This window comes from Myzus persicae, unplaced genomic scaffold (assembly GCF_001856785.1).
Source record: "Myzus persicae strain clone G006 unplaced genomic scaffold, MPER_G0061.0, whole genome shotgun sequence".
In the NCBI taxonomy this organism is placed as follows: domain Eukaryota; kingdom Metazoa; phylum Arthropoda; class Insecta; order Hemiptera; family Aphididae; genus Myzus; species Myzus persicae.
Genome location: NW_019100714.1, coordinates 263,859 through 286,321, shown reverse-complemented (window position 1 = coordinate 286,321; position 22,463 = coordinate 263,859). Strand labels below are relative to the sequence as shown.

At 31.4% G+C, this 22,463-nt stretch overlaps 1 protein-coding gene and 1 long non-coding RNA gene across 6 annotated transcripts in view; one reads left to right on the top strand and one right to left on the bottom strand.

Annotated features, from left to right (window-relative positions):
- LOC111042622 (sodium/nucleoside cotransporter 2-like) overlaps nucleotides 1–21,857 on the bottom strand; it is a 28,110-nt gene extending 6,253 nt beyond the window's left edge. Inside the window, exons 1-8 of one of the 5 annotated variants that reach the window (XR_002605484.1) lie at nucleotides 20,909–21,857; nucleotides 17,147–17,173; nucleotides 16,625–16,848; nucleotides 16,369–16,541; nucleotides 16,134–16,293; nucleotides 15,860–16,066; nucleotides 12,838–15,388; nucleotides 7,566–7,621 (exon numbers count right to left, since the gene is read on the bottom strand). Coding sequence is in view for 3 of the 5 variants with exons in the window: in XM_022327306.1 (XP_022182998.1) it covers nucleotides 990–1,151; nucleotides 2,493–2,835; nucleotides 4,253–4,397; nucleotides 5,408–5,570; nucleotides 6,489–6,572 (897 nt within the window). In the remaining 2 variants the exon portion in view is untranslated. Of the gene's footprint in view, nucleotides 1–989; nucleotides 1,152–2,492; nucleotides 2,836–4,252; nucleotides 4,398–5,407; nucleotides 5,571–6,488; nucleotides 6,597–7,512; nucleotides 7,622–12,722; nucleotides 12,801–12,837; nucleotides 15,389–15,859; nucleotides 16,067–16,133; nucleotides 16,294–16,368; nucleotides 16,542–16,624; nucleotides 16,849–17,146; nucleotides 17,174–20,908 lie in introns of those variants that run through there. The other 4 variants (XM_022327306.1, XM_022327303.1, XM_022327305.1 and 1 more) reach the window with 4 other exon arrangements.
- On the top strand, nucleotides 7,717–11,786 carry LOC111042623. Its single transcript, XR_002605486.1, has 2 exons — nucleotides 7,717–11,035; nucleotides 11,383–11,786. It is a non-coding gene; the product is annotated as an uncharacterized LOC111042623 (long non-coding RNA).
- Nucleotides 21,858–22,463: the final 606 nt, after the last annotated feature.

The following is a 22,463-nucleotide window of genomic DNA, read 5'->3' as shown; positions in this document are numbered from 1 at the left end:
TTTAATGTAATATGTAAATAATGTTTTCTTACGATAACAAAACAAATATAACAATAGTTCATATTTTAGACAATATAATAGTGTTATAGTATTTATTTAGCTTTTAATCCATTGATATTGACTTCATTTAAATGTGTTATTCATTAATAGTTATTCATTTTACAAACACAACACGTCGATACGATTATAATCCTCATTACTATTTTTATACAAACGATTTATAAAGTATTAAAAAAATGAAATAAAAATAAAATAGATGATAAGAATTTTAAATTTAATTAGATAAAATACATTATTCTATTACTCACTTCAAATCATAATTCAATTACTTAATACATTTTTGTTTCGTGAAACATTTTAATAACTTAAACATACACATTTTTTAATATTTTACATCTTTAGTACCTATAAACAGTAGATGAACAATCTATTATTTTGAGCCACCTCCCCCTCACGTTAATTTTATTATTTTTCTATATTATTCATTTAAATATTATAATATACGTTTTAAAGATAATTAATTTACAGACTTTGTATAATTAATAATTAAATGTTTTGTTTGCAAAATATGTTCTATGTTCCAAGAGTATTATTTTTACTTACCATGTTTTTAAAAAAAAAATAAGGCACCTATATTGCTATATTGGTGTCTAGTTTTACATATTTATAAATATATAAATAATATGTATATTGTATATGTTATAATATGTAAATATTTTTCTCTGGTTTCTAAACAGATAAATACGTATTATTAATTATTACACTACTACTTTTATCTGAATTAGCTTAATAAACTACACAGCCAGTTGTTTTTATGTAGATATATTTTTTTCTCATAAAAACAAAATATTGATTTCATATACCTACTTTCTTTAGATTTTTGTATAATATTCTAATGTTTAAAATGTGTAGGCTTTAATATGTTACTAATAATTTATGTCTGTCACCATATACATTTACAGTTTCTTGTATCTGACAAATTTACTTACCATTCCTAAGAACACGCTGGCACAGGTATTGACTGATTCGGCTGCTGTCGTTCCCAGTAATTTTTGCAAGCACCATCCTAATTTTATGACTATTGTCTGTATGATTCCATAGTAAAATAGTATTTCAATAATAAAACACATAAAAAACAACACTGACAGCACCTGTAATAAATTCAAAATGTTTGTGTATGATATATTATGATAATATAACTAGTTGAAAATGATGGGTACATGATAAAAAAAGAATACGGTGATTGTTGTGTGAAAATACTACTCAAAAATTAGAACCAAAAAAAAGACCACGTACATTATGTAAAAAAAATAATTATCGTGACATTACTATTAAATAATCCCTACGTTTTATACAGGTGTTCAGGCAAGTGAAACATTGTCATTTCTAGTCACCGTTTGTTTGCGTCGTACAAGATGAGCGTATAGAGTCTAAAACTTAAGATATAATTCATGGAGCAGCAATAATTACCAAAAAGTCATAATTTCATAATTTCTAACTAAGTCACAGAGATTCGACTGATCAACGATACAGATAAATGAGGTTATAGTCCTCCAATAAGTTATTTAGACACGACAATATTGGAAAGTTAATGGTTCCTATTTACCCACCACATTTGACTCACGGTTCATAAATAAATTAAATTGTGAGTAATGAATTGTAGTTGATCTTAGAAATTTTATTTCCTAGTATTTCCAGCTATAATCGAAAGTCAATGCAAAATTATATCCTAAACTTCAAGGACAAAAAAACAGTATTAACATAAAGAAACTAGTTTAGAAACGAAAACTGAGTAAGTATGTATAAGTACTACCATACTACACTGAATTTCACCAAAATGTTTTTACATGGTATTATTGAAAATATATGTTTTGTTGAAATATTTATGTTTTATTTTGATTAATTCAGTGGTATATGTAGATATAATATGATTTGATTTTTTAAAGTAAAATTGAAAATATATGCTTTTGAAATACCAAGAAAATGTATACCTAACTATTATAATTGTTTATAAACACAAGCATAAGTGGTTACATAATGATAAGCCTCTGCTGTCATGACGAGACTTCAAAATGGTTAACAGATTAAAGAATAGATTAAGAAAAAGGATTAATATTAAAATATTGTAATTTTATACTCATGTTTTTGTACAGTCAAAATATTATGCAAAATCATAAATGAATTTAAATTATTTAAGTATATACATACGAATAGAATACACACTGGGAAAACGACGAGATGCAATAACGCTATGACCTCGATGGCCTTCGATCACAAAAAAAAATAGTATAAAGTATATCATAATATCATTAATGTTTTTCATAACGGATTTTTCCGCGTACGATCAATAATAAATTATAATATTGTAACATGGACGGTCGAAAATATTATTATGTTAGCATAAGGTTAGGTTAGGTTAGGTTAGGTTAGGTATAATATTAAATGACTTAATGCAAACATATTAGTACGTCATCTGGATCAACAATACTAACCTTAAACGCGAATACACCATAATTGTCGATTAGCTCGTTGCCGTACGTCACCTTAGCACCGACGTACGCAAAGGAGAAAAACTTTTCGGCCAACTCTCCGACTGCCTGGACTATAGATCGGCCGACCTGCCATCGGATGGTCAACATTCCTATGGTTATCTGCGTGGCTAGACCGGACGCGACCGTGGTCCAATTCACGTGACCACGGTGTTTGGAGAATATGAATCCGACGAGGACGAAAACACCAAGTCCAGCCAACGGCAACAGCCTGTGCCGGTTGTTTTTTGTGTCGAAGAAAATGAATAAGACGAACGACCCTAAGAAAGTGCACAACACTCCGATTCTGTATGAGCAAAACACAATAATATCATATAAGACGCTTTAGTTATTTCATATTATTATTTGTAATAACTATAATAAGTTATACAATTATATAACTGCCTACTAATAAAAACAAGGACTTGCAAAGCGTAAGGAAGGAATGTTTATACAGACTTGGCAATGCTTTAATTCGGTGGATATTATATTATGGCAACGTTTGAGGCTATTTGACGAACGATGTGTCAAGATAGTTATAAAATATAATATAGCCATCTGCAGAGGGATCTCGTGATATGTACTTCAGTGATACAAATTAAAAATACAACTATCAATTATTGCAGTAAAAGTTTTGGTATTTGTTTGTTATGTGCTTTACCGTGACCTATCGTATTTAGGGAAACGATAAATGGTGAATTCTAAAAAAATATTTACAAGTCTAGACTTTTAATGAACAAACAACAAAACTATTTGAGACCTTTGGCATAAAGAATACAATTAATTTTGTTTAATCAGTGTAAGCATACAAAGATAAAAAAAAACAATTAAATCATTACTGTAAACACAATATTATATATAATTTACTCGGACTCTTAAATCAAAATATGTCAATACTATCCGATAAGAAAAAAAAAATGTATTAAAATGTTTATTTTGATAAGTTCGGTTAAACGTTAAGCTTTTGGGTTCATTAAAAAACTCAAAATATTACGATACGAAATGGTTTCTTCAACAAGAGTGAAACTGTGGTGATGAACCACGCGGATATTGTTGTTTTATCTTTTTTTCGGTATTTACATTTACGTCTAAGTCTGTGTAAAGTTTAGACTACTATATTGAAAAAAATTTAGTCGCATATTAGTACAATTTTCACTTGCACATTAGTTACTATTTTCAAACGGCTAAGTTTACCGCACGGAAACAAATTCGACCGTGACCAATTTGACAATAAATTGAGTAATTGTATACTATGTTCATTGCACATGGGTATAGTGTGTCTAAATTCAAAAACAACACTTGATGCTTTTGTACGATGACCTTGCTTTTGAATTAGGCTGTTTAACAATGTCCCGGGTCACTGCAGTAATAGAACAGGTTACCTACACATTTAGGAAAAACATTTTTCTTTTTCTTTCTTTACACTAGTAGCACTAAACATTTTTTTCACATCTTTAAGGCGAGATTTATTATGTTTAGTTGTATTAATTATTTCGTATTATAAGTATTACAAAAATATGACCTTACTATAATAGGACAATTAATTATTCGCTGCATAAACTCAATACAAATCAGCGGGTAAGGTGCGGGAAAGTTTACACTTCGGAGTAGGTATAGTTGATGACAGCAACGATTAACATAATAACCATATTACACCGATGGACCATAAAAAAATGATTATAAAACCATATAAAATAATAGTTAAGTATATTCTATAGTATTACTTCAAGTGCTCGTGTGGAAATACATTTACAAGTTTCCCGGCCGGTATCAACGTGAACAGGAATTTGAATGGCTGCACACCGTAATAACAGGTGGCCAAGACGATCAGTAGTCCTAGTCCGTTTTTCCAACCGATGTCTTTTACGTCTGCAACAAGTAGATGATGCAATTGTCAAAAACTTTATCGTTATTGTATATTATAAGCATGTTAGTTACAAGGAGATTGTTTTAAGCACGTTCACCCCGATTTCTCTAACTGACAGTACATTTAATCAAATTCTGATCTTTAGAATGTACCTATCTAAGGACCATATTTTCAAAAATTTGGTATTTTTTGTACCACTTAAGGAGTTCCCTGTGGCGGTACAAACTTCTATTTTTCAAATGAGAACTCAACTTTTCACCTCAAACTATTCAACGAGTGATTTTCTTGAAAATGTTGAAGGACCTAAATAAAAATTCTAATGGATATTATTTCAGGGTCATTAAAATGTTTATACTAAGGACAATAATCCTTAAAAATTATTGTGAAAACTATAAGTAACATTAGATGTACTGTTTATTATACTTGGACCGTTTTTACAAATTATTGTTTATTTTATACTGACATTTTAAAATCATCCTAGTCCCCATATACATATATTATATACTTAACCCATTACAATAGACATTGTCCATAGTGCACAAAGTTATATATAATTCAAAAACTACTTGTTGAAATCGTGATTAAGATACATCAAAATTCTTAACAAAAATATTTTCTGAATAACCAAAAGTGAAAAAGGGGAATTCCTATTTGAAAAACAGAAGTTTGTATTTTTACAGGACCATCTTAAGTGAAAAAAAAATCTCAAGTATTCTGAAATATGGTATTCAAGTGTATTTAAAAATTAAAAAAATTAAAAATTGAATTTATACATAATTTAAGCAAAAAATAGGGTATGATTAAAAAAATCACATTGTATATGGCATTATATTATGCAGCGATGCCGAACTCTATAAAAATAATAATAATATTAAAATAATATTAGACCTGTGACCTGTCTACAACTATACCACCACCAATCCTATAATTCCAGCTATTGTTTTAATAACGCCTGTTCGTGGGGCTCGGCGCCATTGCAGATCATATTATGTAATTAGGCTTGTTCACCTACCGCTCAAATACCAATGGTTGATGGCAGCCAATATGTAAGCCAAGACCACGGCGTGACACAGACATTTCACCGCTAATTGTTTGTTGTTGCTTATCAACAACCGTGGAAAACGCCAATTAGTGGTCTTTTCAAATCCTTCTATGCACGTCTTCGGATGAGTACCCTATAAAATAATAATAGGTTTGCGAATATTGTTTATGACTTAAAAAAAATTTAAAACACTTAGTATAAGATACAGCTGGAGTAAATAGTATTTATATTCAACATGGAAAATATCGAAAAACAAATCGATATCATTTATTGTGCCACATTGACGACAGGAATGAAACTAAATTGTAAATCGTATCGTTAAAACGTAGGTACAACTACAAAGATTAAAGGACTTAACGTTTCCTCCGAAATAAATATAATACCATCGTGTTTTGTAATAGACACATAACCTAACCTAACCTAACCTAGACACTTTTTTTTATCGGTTTATCAATTATAATTTTACATTAAAATCACGATAGGTACCACTACGATATGCATATTAGTGTAATACACTATAAATAACACTATAAATTACTAATAATTATAAAAACATATATCAAGCCGACATCGATACCACACATTTGGCACAGTTTACTTAAGCTCATCTGCATGTGTTTTTTATTGTGACATTTGTCAAAATGATAAAAAATAAATAAAACAAAAATATTATGGATTAATAATATATTTTCTTGTGTGCAATATTTTGACAATTTTAACCTTTTCAGTTCTAAGTAAAGCCCAAACTAATTAAAACCGTACATAAGTTGTACATGATTGCATAATAGTATTATATAGTAAATCAATAGGCAGCATGAATATTTATTTGGTCATACGTCTGCAAACACGTCGGTTTAGGAATTATGGAAATACATGACTACACGTTATTACGTTAATACTAGAGGTTGTTTTTATATTGCTCCAATCGGCAATTATGAACGACAAAAATAACATCATAATAAATAGTATAATCGCCTATGCGACCCGGCTGCAGAAGTTTTTTTTTCTAAAATCTAATGTAGAATTACAAATTAATTGTATTAAAACATACGTGAGTTTCGAAAGAGATAGTAGTGCAGTCTTGGTTGTTTTCGTCTACATTTGTTTTATTATCTGTATTCGCCGCCATTTCCATGATAAAACTGCAGAAGAGGTAGTACTATAAACAAAAAAACGAAAAACTAATAATAAACTATTCGTAAGCAAGATGTTGTACCTAAATAAATATTAGGTAATTAGATATTATAACAGCATAATATCACGAAAAATGTAATAATAGTTTTGTATTATAATTGATACTGTTCACATCATTAATGATTCAACAGTGGTAGTACTTTGTCGAAATCAGTGTACAGTTGTACACCGTAAACATATAAAGTTATAATATTCAAATTCGGCGTTAAAAAATTGGTGGGGATTTCGTAAAATGTTTTCCCCTCCGAAAAAAAAAAACTGGCGAACAGTTCTGTGACGCAAAATTTTGGATGACCATGTAAGCCAATATTATCTATACCGAATACCGAGTTCTATGTACATAGATACACGTGTTCTATCGATTTTAGTAAACACTATCAATTTTAGAAAGTTCAGTGATAGTACATGATTTAATCAATTTTGTATGACTCGTCTGACGAGTGATATAATAATACATAATATATAAAACGCAAGGACGCTTCATAAATAATCATAGTTTTTAAGCAATTTGTTGGTAATTTTATAGTTTTTAATCGGTGTAAAGGCTCAAAATAATTCCCATTCTGAAATGCTAAAATGTTTTTTTTTTAATTTTAAATAATAATTATAACTATTTTGAGAAATTTTATACTAAACATTAACACATTTTTTTCATAATAATAATATAATACCGTATTAGGGGTATTGTTTCATCCGTATAGTGGAGTATTCGTTTATTATGTAGAATACGTTTACTATCGTCTATATTATACTGTTTATCAAATATTTTAATATAAGCTGAAATTATTCTTATAACTGAGTTAGGTGCATTTAATCTGCACCAATGATCCAATAAAAACATAATTGATTAATTAAATTAATAACTTATTAGATGTACTTACAATTTATTAATATTGTTGGACTTGATAAACTTTGGATTGATGCATCAGTATTGTCTGAATGTCGTAGAAAAAAAAATTACATTATGAACGAATTGTAATTTGCAATTACCTAAAGTCAATAAATCAAAAAAAAAAAATATATACAGTGACGGAAAAAAATACAGTTTACACGTTACAATTAAATTATTATTACAGTTTAAATTTGGTTTGTCTGCATAAAAATGAACAACATAATGTGAAAATATCAAAGAACCACATACAATTTATTTTTATCTACCTATTCGGTTATTACAGTTATAAACATGTATAGCGTATTTATTGTTCGAAGAAAATATCAAATAAAAAGTTTTGAGAAATTGTAGGATAAATGAGTACAATAATAATAATTTAATATAAGGAGCAGTGTGGCGCAGTATTTAAACTCAGTTGCTTACGTGCTTTGAGTGTACGTACCGCCCAGTATTGCTCCCTTCCGGATGGTCACCCAGTCGTGATTTTTAGCAACAAGTCCTTGTCACACAAATATAAACACGTGTTCAAAATTCCCCCCCCCCTCCCCCAGGAATCGTGTAGAAACTTACAATCATCAAATGGCCAATGTAATGTACCTATACCTAATGAAAAAGTATTTAATTCCTGTATGAGGCATCCACAATAGATATACCTCCCGCTAACAGAGAGTATGTTCTCTGCTACATGTAAAGATTGTCAAATAGTTACGAAATTTAATAATATTAGTTTTTACCACAAATTGTCCCTCTACATGACTTCTTTCTTATATCTCAACATTTCGTCATATAATCACAATACAAGGCATTGCACATTTGCACTAACTGTATGGCTGGGACCGAAACTATCATATGGTGCGTAACCTAACCTAACCCCGAAGTGTAACCTTAAAATTGATTTTCTAAATAAATATTATTTATATTCATATATTTATTTCATCCTACCTATTATTTCTATTTTCTTTGATTTAACTAGCGAATATCATACTTTCACACCAGCTGAGAATAGTCGGTAATTCATTTTACATTCTTCCGCTACCAGTCTAAATGTGTAATTTGAATAATTTAAAACAAACAACAACTATACATAATAATATTTAAATTGTTATGCTGCCATGAACGAATTATCTATCTATTTTAAATTCCTAATCAATATTACATGTATATGTATCAACAATCAATTATGCAATCAAATAATCAATATTATCAGTATTGATCGAACGAAGAGTTTTTACTTCCAAAAAGATAGGGTATTATGTAATAGGTATATGCTCATATTGAATAATCGTAATAGACAGTTTACTAAACTACAACACGATACCTACACGAATGACAAGATCTTGAATCCTGAATAAAACAGAAAAGTAAAATCAATACTGTAAGACGACTAAAAATCGAATGCACTAGATCAAAGAATTTGGTTTTCTAATGGCAAAACAAGATTCACCAATATATTATGTGAAACCTACGCAGCGGAGTAACCTTTACTATCCAACAAAATGGCACATGTACCTAACCGGAAGAAATGGACAATTAATGCATAATACTTATTTTTATGAAAAAACTAAAAAGACAATTTTCAGTCTGTGATAAAAAAAAAAAACAACGGTATAAACTGCGTGTGGGAATTACAATGGTTGTAGAATGGGCCTCTAGTGAGTGACATAATTAATTCAGATTGAAATGTAAAATAAATATAGCACCTTGAATGCGGTTCTGGGACCGGATCCCTAAAAAAACTGAAGCGTTAGGTTAAAAAAAAAAACTTAACTGTACGACACATCAATCTAAAGAAAACAATTATGTTATAAAGAAATAAAAAAAAACTACGATCACTTTTTAAGGTTCTTAAAGTTGAATCATTAACTTCACAGACCACCAACATTCAGCTGGTGAATAAAGTTAAAATTATTAAGGAGATTTTTGTATTATATAATTCTTAATAGTACTATGTTTTATGCTTCTACCCTTAAATGTTATCGGATTTACCTCGGTTTTGAGTCGAGAAGATTACCAAGCGTGTCGCAGATACCTATACGCTAGTTTTTTTTTTTCACAGCAGAATATTACTACAATCAATGGGATGTAAAAGCGTAGTATTAAATCGAAAAATAATTTGTGGTTTGTGTTGTAAGTGGTACCTACGTATTAATAACCTATATATAATTTTTTTCCTAAATTATTGTCCAATACGAGGAAAATTTAATACAATTTATTGTTTAAATACAAGCAACTTATTTAGCTGCTGTTGTACGCAAAATGTAATGAAAAATGATAAGAGCATAATAATTGTAAAGTGTAGTATTGCCAGACACGAGCTACATGAAATTTAATATCATAATATGAATAGCACGTATATACGTTAAAATATAAGGTAATAGACAAAGAAATGAGAATATATATAGGTATATTGAAATGTTTTTAGTTTAGATGTAATACACTATTGATTATTATAGACATTGGTTTGAATATAAATATGAGATATTCTATAGGTGTCATTGTGTCAATGTGTCATACTTACTGGAAAGTGATAGTAATAATATAAAAAGATAATAATGTTATCGTGATGATATAGAAAAAAACATGACGTCGATTCAATATAAAACGGTATTGTTTGGCTTTAAAAATGTTTTAACTAAACGTGCTGATAGTGAGTTTCTAGACAATTTTCAAATATATGCATATTCTGTTTATGTTTATTAACATTTATTTAAAATTTGATTGCAGTATTCCGTCTAATATAATATACTACATTAGGAATACAGTTGTCACTTTATTTATTAATTACTACTATTTGTACAGTGGCCAATATTCACACATCGTTATACTATTTATTAAACAGACAAAAGTACAAAAAAAATTTAAATCATGAAAAATATGGTAATTCGAACCTATAGTTATAGAGCAAATCACTAGTACCTACTTATATTTCACATAAAATTATCATAAAAATAAACGCGTTTACCAATTACCAAACATTGAAATAATTAAAACCGAAAGAAAAGGGCCCTAATTCCTAGCACAATAATTATGCACTTACACTAAATACTGATTACGTTATTATTATTATTATTATTATTGCGGTATATTAAACGGTTTTCACAAATATTGTAATTCGTAGTCGTGTAGTAGCGTCGTAACTGCTATCAATAATAATTCCAACGATTCTCGGTAAAAGTATGAAGAAAATTTCCTATAATTCGAATAATATTATAATATAGTAACATAATATTAAAACGATAGAATTCGTGTTGTTGAACACGTGTTACCTACGACTACTACGCGAGACGACCTTGTAGAGTAAAAAACAAACAAACAAAAATCGGACGAAAAACACGAGTAGGTACATCACATGGTACATATATTACATAATATCTCATGTCAACACTCTTTACACCATTTGTATATTATTGTGTGTCTGGTTGAAGAGGTAACTCTTAGCGATTAAAAGCTGTGTATCTACTTTACGAGTGTGCAGAGAAACGATCGTTTAGATCAACTCTGCGAAAACAAGGGTAGGTAATAATATTAGTCGTGTGTGTGGATGATAGTAATCTTATTATATTTTTGAGCGACAGTAATATAGGTATAGGTCGAACTATTATACACGTCGAAATTCAGTCAAATAGATTATATTATTGTATTGCTCTGACGGCGAAGGTTAAAAATAATATCATAATATTATGAATACGATAATATGGTAGGTATGCTGTGTCGATCAGTGGTGTACCCTGGTCGGGGGGAGCCAGAAACATGTTTAAGCATTACTCATAATATTATTTGATTTTGCTATTGGATTCTCAATGGTTTTTATAAAATGATGAATTTAATAATATTTACATCTTCCGCAAATGTCTTACAGGTACGCCACTGGTACGTCAGTATCTGTGTTGTGATACGACCACTAAGAAAATGTAAACGACCACTCGACGGAGAGCGGTGTGAAAACGGACTGTGACGTACACTGGACCAGAAGAGACCGAAAGAATCCCAAAAACCGGTCAACAGGATAATACTTATTAATTATATTATAGACAACGGGGAAAAAAAAAATAATATTATGATTGTACGTACCTACCTCTACGAAATTAAATACTATGCGTATCGCATGTTCACGAGGAACGTCATGAAAATAATATTTTATCTGGGTACCTATATATACTCGAGTAAATTACGCTGTAATTATTTTTATGTACCTGCAGTAATTATAATCACGTGGTTTCATCGGTATTTTATATTTTTTTTATTAGCAAATTTGCTTTGTAAGCTCGTCGTTTTCATAGTACCACTATACATCATAATAATATTATAATTAATATTGCATTACACAGATATGCAATGAGAACAAGTAAGTATAGTTAATAGTAACTACTCAAATTTATATTACTGCAAATAAGAAGTTTGAATATAACATAGAACGAAGGTATACTTATTATATATATATATATATATTGCAAAATCATACCATTATTTTGCATTTAACATTTGTAGCTATTTGTACAAGGGGTGATTATCTATATGAATGCGCGAAGGCGAAATACAAAATTTCAGTAAATTATTATACTCGTGAGAATTTATTTACTCAGTTTTAAATCAGTTACCTACGTAGCTACGGATCACTTTTTACAACAGAAAACCTCGAATTCATAGAGACGTATGTTACTACCTATATGACCAAATTTTTTTTTGCAGAACTTTTATTGTTTTAAAGTCTTATTGTTATATTTATTCGTACTTTTTTTTAAATCATACAAAAATTGACACTGTGTTGTGGATGAAACAATTCTTTTTTACCTGATGTAAATCAATAAAAGGATTATATTACTCGAGTAGGTGTATCTAAAATGCATGTTTATATGCGACTAAGATATCAACTTATCTAATACACAATAATTGAGTAGTTTTTGTTTTTGTTTGTTTGAAAACAATATTCCATGTAACTATGTAAGACGTTCGGTTATTAAAGTAATAGAAAAATTCTGCGATACAAATCTTTAAACCGAAAAATTATATTATAGGTACCTATGTATGAATGTATTTTTTAATAACTAAATGAATATTTCTTCTTTTAAAATTTTAGTGCAGGCTAGATACAAATTGAATTAAAAATATTTACGAGTTCTTCTTTATTTTTCATGTTTCTCGTAAGACGAGTTTTTAAAATGAGTATTTACATATCGATGAAAACGAAAAATATCTTACCTATCTATACACCTAACATCCAATGTTAAAATAATTTGGTGAATCTTTGGCATTTCCGCATGTAGGTATATAGATAGTGTCATTCATGATTGTTAATATTATCTTAAACTATTACCTTAGTTATTATCGGATATAATATTCGATCATCGGTTATTATGATGGTAAAAGCTTGCTGCGACGAAAGCAATTTGAAAAAAATGTAAACGGACTTTGCAATATTCGAAACTGTCACGTCGATTCAACCGGTCGCCGAAACACACTAACTCATGATATATATCTGTGTGACTAGGTACTCGCACAGCGTAACAGTCGGTACTTAAGTGAACATATTGTACACTGTTCTTCGAACATTGTACTCAAGGACTAATGCATCTACACGCATATACTATGTAGCTACTTGTTAACTGTGAAAGTGTATTGCATGCACGTCGATTACGACCAATAAAACAGCGATATTCGTTTACAGTAATAATAATAATTATATTATAATATGTTTAAAAAAAAAAAAATAATTAAAAAACACATACACACATAATATTATGCGATATATCTATATATATATATATATAAGTAAAACAAAGTACAGCGATTATTTACAATATGTGAAATGGGTACATAGTTGTTAGGAAGCATTATTATAATAATATAGGTATATGTATCTGAACACGTCGTCACGAATGTGTCACGTCGTTGTCACGAAAGCTATATACCTATATAATATTATTCTAAATAAGACAAAAATAAAAAAACTTAAATATTAATAAATTAATAAATTAATAGTAGAAATATTAGGTATGTTGTCGATAGAGGTATGCGGCGATTTATTATAATATACAATGTAGTATCCGGATGTCCGCAGACATCGCGGCGCACTAGATGAGATGAACAATAATAATATTATAATGCGCACTAACAAACATAATAACACGTAATTTGGGGTACCTATATCCGTGCACATTCCGGTGAATAATATAACTATAAACACCTTATTCGTAAAAAAAAAAACAAAACAGAAAAATACGAAATAATAAATTAATATTTTAACAAAATGTAATAAATTACTAAAACTCGAATAAAATAAAATAATAATATAATATGTAGGAAGTAGGTATACCGTCCTAACGAATAGTGTGTACGATCGAGACACGAATTAACAACATTGCCGACCACGGTGCGGGTACTGAGATGTTGCGTAATATTATTGTCATTGAATTTTTGAGAAAAAAAAAATTGAAATGCGATTTTTCTAATTAACCGTTCGCGTTTATAACGGATTTAGGTAGGTAGGTAATGTGTAAAGAACGGCCACTGTCTAAAACACATCTGATATTTTAGACTAGTCGTCGCTAATTATAAAAACTATAGGAACATTTTACATAGTGTTAGTACAATAAACATTAAAATAATTAATAGTAATAATAATAATAATAATAATAATAATAGTAATATAAATTAAAGTTATATACTTAATTGTCAATCGACACACTATTACGTAAATGCATGAACATTATTATATAGTATTCTGTCCCTCCACCTCAACAATATAATAAATAATATATATAACACGAAAAAAAAAACTACAATTGGGTTTGAAGTGCAGTATATATGTCATTTGAAAAGAAATCTGTGTGTGTGTGTGTGTGTGTGTGTGTGTGTGTGTGTATGTCTTGTGCGGACCTAAGACGAAACGGACACGGATCGAAGACGTGTTACTTATACTTGTGAAGTGTTGTGATTTCCCGGTGGCTTTATCGATGTTTCGTTATGTTAATAAAAATTGTTTGTGCACACAGAAAACATTGCACGTAGCATATCATATTATACAATAATATTATACGTGTATACAGGGTGAAGTTTTCAATCGTAAACAGGTTAATGTGTTATCTGGCTATTGCTGAGTAGATGTATTCATTTACTTTCAAGTAAATATATAGTAAAATAAATATGCCTATTATAAACCATAAGATTAAATTACAAAATAAAATAGTGCAAATCGCTTAGATTATAAGCATGGGCGAAGACTTAAGATTACCGTAAATGATATTGTTTGTTTGGTAGCGTGGATGAGGTTTATCCAAGCAAGTCTCTCTTTTATTTATTTTGCGCCAACGACCCAAAATAAGATGTTTCAGAACCACCCTGTGCACAAGTATAATATATTAAGATTCGACGTGTCCGCCGTTGATCGCCACCTGACACCACCCCCCGTTAGTCCGGGATCTCGGTGGTCGTCGACTTCAGCTGCAAATTCCGCTGGATTATGCTTTGCGGAATTATTTGGTCGCGGAGCTCGTGTCCGTCTCTGGACAGACTTCCGGGTACGGTGCCGTTGTTCCGGTGCTGCCGGCTACCGTGCCGGATCCGGTGCTGCAACTCGGTGGCCTGGTCTTCCTGTCCCTCCGGCAAATAGGACGACGAGACCGCGACTCTGCCGCCCACCTGTTCGAACGCGTTCTTCGCGTACTGGTAAAGCAAGGCGTTGTTCGCCTCCGATTCCGGTACCTCAACCGTGGTAACGTCCATTATCGGATAAAGGTGCATGTTAAAGCTGAGCGCTAGCGCGTCGGTGTTACTGCTGTTGGTCGTGGCGGTCGGGTTGCGGATCGGTACGCCGTAACCGTTGTGCACCGCCTCCATCAGGAACCCGGGCACTGGCTTCGGGGTCACTGTAACATTTCAGAAGAGTCATATTATTAAATGGATACAATAATTATGTGGAAAAGAGTGACGCGCTCAGTGTGACCTAGAGTGTCGCACAATATTAAAGCTGTGAACGAGATAAACCGTTTTGAACAACACACTAATTCGTTTTCTTAGTCAAATGTTGCTGTTTTTTTAAATATATAATTTTTTTAATTACTTAAATAAACAGACTAAACATCAATAATATGATTCAAATTATTTTTCGTTTTTTGTAAAAAAAATAGAAATATGACCAATACCAATAAGGGATAATAAAAATGTATTTTTATTTTAAATAACAAAAGTTGACTACGAAAATTATTGCAGTCTTCGTATTTACAAAAAATAATATTTTTATATCAGAACCAAAAAATATAGAACCAATATTACGGTCTATTTTTTTTTTTTGGTTTACTAATAATTTATTATGATTGCAAAATAAAAAAAATTATTACTCATTTGTGCGTCTCCTGAACAGTTCATGGGTCTAAAAAATTTGGCGACGGGAAGCAAGTTGCCATCTTCGTCTTCAACTTCAATACTGATTCCGTAATTACGAACTGGATTCCTATGCCAAGCTTTTACTGCGTTACGAATGTTCCATTCCGTCCATTTTTCGCTGTAATATGGTACCATGCGGCTGTCCAATAACTTCCTCTTTACTGTTAAGTAATACATTTCGTAAGTTTAGAAGTGAATAACAAAAATACTCATTAATAAATGCGTTACCTCTCTTCCTCTTAAGTGATCTGGTGTACGAGTAAATTGATACGCGAACCTGTCTCTCGTCCATTATTATCGGTACTACACCGGTTGTAGACAAATTACTGTTGGACTGCTTCAAAGTTTCTACAAATAATGACGGCTGACATGGTTGAGAATCATCGGTCTATTGATCAATAAATTAAAAAAAAATTATACACCAGATTTTCAAACAATAAAAATCAAATTTATCTATACATACCTCATTACTCGATAGTGAATAGCAAGATACGAATTGTTTGTACAGCCTGAGTCTAGCCATATTCACGTTTACTGTGATACCCTTAGACGACTTGGGTAAACTAAAATTGAACATTAAATTCATCGATTCCTTCGTGTTCCAAACCTCTTCATTCGTGTGCTTCGGCAAATCACCTGCGCATAATTAAAATCATTAAATATTATATCACACGTTGTACTGTGATGGTTTATGGTATTAAATTATAAATTTAACTTACATGAAGGATAAAAGCTTTGCGTTTTCTCAGTAAACGTGTCAGATGGATAAGTTGGAAAGTTATTCAAATTGTCGTAAAATATTCTTATGGCGTCTTTTTGTGCCATAGGTATTATTGAATTCGGGTCCGTTTTCATCATTGGGCTCGGAGAGAGTATTTGGTTATTCCTTCCCATAAAGCTGATCATCTGATTGTGAATGGTTTGAATTCTGAGATTTTTGTCTCTATAATAACAAAGCAAAACACTTATTAAACCGTGTTTGGTTTTATGCAATCGATAAAACAACAACAAAAACAACAACAACAACAACAATAAAATCAAAGAAAACGATATAGTATACTGGTAAGTTGGTAACTATTAGGTATTAATAACAATAATAACAACAATAACAATAATAACAACAATAACAATAATGGCACAATATCTACGGTTGATAACAGTTAACACAAAACATAAGGTTAGAGGGGAATTAATACAATCACAAACACACACACACTTACGACGTCGATGAATCAACATACCTGACCTCGGGATCTGCGGACTCGGGGCTGTGAATAAACAAATTTCATTGGAGTATGAGCGATTAAATTAAAAATTAAATGCAAGCGTTGTTATGTGGATATATAATTTTTGAATACACAATAATATCCAACTCCAAATATTTTCACCATGTTTGTACGATATGACGTGAAAAATTATTAATCTCCACGAGCAAATATAAATCAGATATGAAATATTAATGGTCACGTTTTAAGCTCTGTCTGGGAAACCAAGGTCGGAGATCGTGTAGACGGATCCCATTAAACGAGACCGTCGCGCAATTACCGGCTGCAAGAGAACAAGTCAGATTTATTGTAAATGCACCTCTTTACTTGCGTGTACTTTGGGTTTTTGATTTTTTTTATTTTTATTTTTATTTTTATTTTTTGTCTCGATTTATTAACCGGGTCACAAACGAAACCAAAAACGAAAAATAAAAACCGAAACCAACTAAACCTGTAATCGTTTAAAAAACGCCCGAGCAGACGCATTAAAATCTGTCTGGAAATGCAGTCGTCAAGTGCATTTCCCCCTAAATTTCGGTTTAAAATAAATAAAAACATAATGGTCCAGACGAATAAATTAAGTAGCCGAGACGAGAAAAAAAATTAAATCGTACACACGCGTAATCGTCAAACATTACCTGTACCTACGGTGTACACTGCAGCACGTGTACCCAACATAATTTTGTAATTTGGAGAGCGTTAGGGTCTCATTAAAAAATAAAATAAAAATAAATTTCGCTTAAGACCGATTTTTATTTAATAACTTCAATCCATCAGTCTACATTTATATGTAACAGTTTTTTTTCGTGTTAAGAGGAACATTTTTTTACCTTGCACCTATTCTTTATGTATTTAAATTATCTGTGTTCTTATAATTATATGCGTATAGTTTTTTCTACAATCTACATGACACATATATTATAGGTATATAAGTACTATAATAATACCCTTTCTTCCCTACTACAATAATTACTATACGGTTTTTTTTTTTGTTTTGGATAACTAGAAAATTTGAATATTTTCTAACATCTTATGATTTTGAAATCGGTAAATTAGATATTCCATTAGATTGTGTTGCAACGGAAATCGATTTTGGGTATCAACCAGACATACAATTATTTATGAATAATGCACAAACTTAAAAACAGTAATGTTGCTGATCCGGATGTTTTAGGTTTTAGATAGAATTAATTTACGAGTTTCCATTTAAATTGAATTTACATAATCCATTTTCTTTTGGCTTATATTTGTAATATTTGTGTACGAGACTAAGATAGTAACACCTAGTTTTTATTATTTTATCTTTCAAAAAACTAGAAGTGTTGTACTAGTATAAGTACACATGTTAGTAGAACAATAAAGATGAATAGAGGCATTTTTTTAAAAAAAAAGTCGAATTAATCTTTTGTTAAAAATTATTAAATAACTATGTAAAATAGTGTTGTAAGTTTCCTAATGTGTACCCATAAGACATTTTTTTTTACGAAAAATAACTGAATGGTATGTACCAACATACATAGATACTAAATTACTAACTAATATACGATTGATTTTTATAGTTATTTTAATCCTACTTTCTAGACTCTGGTATACAAGAATATTTTATGTTTTTATGGAAACTATGTGTAATTATAAGTAAATTCATGAGTAATAAACTAATAAACTATGACTACCTGATAAGTTACATGATATGATTTTGAAACCAGATCGAAAAAGCATTTTGAAACACGCTCGTTTTATTTAGCAAAATGACTAGACAAGTACGTTCGGAACTACGTTTAGACGTACCTATAGGTACAATATATTTCAATCGTACAATTGTATTATTTGACTGTTAAACTGAAGTAAATCAATAATTGACTAATATTAAAGGATATTATTATGTTTATTACATATTTAATTTTAATAGTTTAAATTGTTAATAATTGATTATTGATCAATTTTTATTAACAATCTTTAACCACATTTTTATTGTAATTATCTTTAAAATGTTTTGTTTCAAATGTAATTGTATGGAATATATATACTTAGTGGTCAACTTGTTTATATTTTTTATAAACAGATATTATTGAATTGACCATAATATGTTTTAATATTTAATAAGAATTGTTTAATGATAATAGTTTATACAACAGTATTGTCTAATATATTCGTGACTAGATTTATTTTTGAACATATTTATAAAATAAATAAATAATTAACACTATATGTAATTTTTTATATATAAACTTTTTACATTTAAAAATTTGAATTTCTATTATATATATATATTTTTTTTTTCTATATTTCTTATTCCTACAGAGTTTACCAGTTACAGTTTTCTATATCAAGTGCATATTATTAAAATATATTTATTCAATTTTACTTTTAGGAATTAATAGTATATTATAATCCTAGTAAGTTTGCCTTTCTTCAAATCAAATTAATTTCACAGCCTTAGTAAGTTTACATTATTTTAAAAGAAATATATTGTTTGTTTGCCTTGAAGTGGTATAAGTACTACACACAATCGTGAATCATTTTTGTTGACTGTCCAACGTTTATTTACGTATAATATATATATATTATGCGCATTTCCCTTTTAAACTTTTCTAAATTTTTTCTACTCATATATCGAACTCAGCTCTTGTTTTTTTCACGAGATTGCCGGGTCACGCCCAGATAGGTTTTGCTCTAAATTTAGTATGTCCGATGTACACACGGGCCCACGTATGATCAAACTCGCCGTGTTTACGGCAAACCGAAAACTAAATAGTGTAAATTCCACGGTTCGTTAAAGTTTTTTAAATGGATGCAAGCACAATGTTTTAAATGAACGTAACCCGTCACCGTAAATAAAGTTTGATTCCGTCAAGATGACAGGCGAAATAAAACTTTTTCCAACGAGGGTGATGCCGGTGACGGTACACTGGTAATACGCCAATAAACGTATTAACTATAATAATAAAATTGAACCACACACGTGGAATATGGGTCGTGAAAATAGTCGTAATGTTCTATTCATAGAATACGAAAAATGGTCGGACGATCGTGAATAAGACGCTTTACGGAATTAGATTGCCAGAGCTGTATATATATACATACGAGGTAGGTCTGGTGTGCGACTACTATGGAGGCCTTTTATAAAGAAATCCAATATTATCGTTTGTCGATACCTGCCAAAAAAAACGTTAATTCTAAAATATCTGATGCCCTTAAAAAAATCTCAAATGTCGGTACATCGATGTAAATCCTGAAATCCAGGCTAAATCCAGTACTGCGGTTACCCTGCAGTTACCCTATTATACACATAGTACAAATACCATATAAATATTAACCGTAACCTACACGCTAGAATAACAATATAACGGCAGCAACGAATGTAGCAACGTACGAACGCATCATAAAAATATTTAAATATGTAAGTAAACAGTGAAACTTCTACACGACGAGCTTATTCATTTAACGAAGTTTTTTTCATTTAATGAAATATTTTTAAGAACCAAATTAGAACCCAATAGATTTAATTGTATTTTACGAATTTCTCTATACCTAGTATAAATTTTTTTATCCAATGATACATCGTTACATTGTGGAACATTTTTTCACTGTATAACAATAATACCCCGAATTGTGGACCACGTGTAGTAACCCCACGTGTCAAAACTTCCCCCCGAGAAACTTGTCTTATACATATATATGTATATAGTATACATGTAATTATACCAACATATATGCGTTATAATATTACAATATTACCTTTCTCTGTGCGACATTTCGTCGGTGTAATCGTCGGGCATCACTGTGGCTCGTCCAAAAGTGGCCGGCGAAGAAGAGTCCTGCGGATCGTCTGCCGACGGCATGTCCCCCATCATCATGTCCTGGTCATCGCTAGGGCCGGGTTCGGTTTTAGTTCCGGCCTGCAGTCCCGTTTCCAGGGCCTGTAGGTCTCGATCTGACATTTTTAGCAGCTGATTGTTTAGCATCCTGGCGAACGGCGAATTCGGATCGGTGAGCTGGCGTATTGGAAACATGACGACCGAGGGTTCGGGCGATTCCACGGACTCTTCTATTTCCGGTTCTCCGGAGTCGGTGGCGGGCCGAGATTGCACCACTGCGGTAACCGCCCACAGCAAGACCATGGCTACCAGTAACCGCGGCGTCAGCGTCATCGTGACGATCGTCTTCGACGTGCTATACGACGGAGGTGCTGGTTATGGTAATATTATGTCGTCGAACGACAAAAAAATATTGTAACGAAATATCACTAAAACGTTCTACTCCGGCAGCAGTGTGGATGAGACAGAGGACGAAGTAGTCGGAGAGGGAGTGAGTGAGAGTGAGCGATAGAGAGAGCGGCGTGTCGGAAGACCGTCAAAATCGGTGCTTTCGAAAAATTCGTGCGGCGTAGTCTCGAGGGCGCTTATGGGGCTCGGGGTGGCGCCGGCAAACGAAAACGCGATAGATTCGTAACTGAAAAATTCGAAAAAAGAAACACAAACACGAATGTTGTATCGCAGTGGTTATTGTGTCGCTGTCCGTGTGTGGCTTAGGCGATTGCACGCGTTGTTCTGGCACTTGACGTCGTTCTGGCGCTTCGCGTCGTTGTCGTCGTCGTCGTTCGAAGACGCGTGAGTGTCGTGGCGGCTGGGTTGTGTACCCCGTGAGCGCGAGAGCATTGGCGTGTGTGTGTAAAAATCGTGTGTTTAGTGTTTACATTTATACACCGCGCCGCCGCCCCCGCCACCGTCGCACCACCACCCTTGGACACGGCGGCGCGCGTCTGTTCGTCGCGTACATTATACCTACGTGCCGCGCCGCGCTTCCTTCTTCTTTTTTACGTCTCCTGTTTCTTCTTTTTCTTCTTCTCCTTGTCTTTTTCCTCCTCCTCCTCCTCCTCCTCATCCTCCTCCTCCTCCTCCCCTTATTTCTTCTTCTTTTCCTCAATTTTCTTCTATACCTACCACTTCCATGTAAAACCGATATTGCGTCTTTTTCTTTCCTGATATAAGCCGCCACCTATATTTTACCTATACTATTATTTATTATTATTATTATTATTATTATTATTATTATTATCATAATCATGATGGTCATTGTTATACATTTTAACATTGTTGAGTCTGGATAGACTCTATTTCAATCAATTACCAAGGTGTTGTGTGAGGAACTCGTGGTACAATAATGTTTAAACTTATAGAACAAGTATTGGTTTGACCAATATTACATCGACATTGTCATTAATTACAAGGCAGAGTAGTTTGGTGATTGTTGTTTAATTATTTTGTAGGTTTCAATACGTCATAGTAAGGAA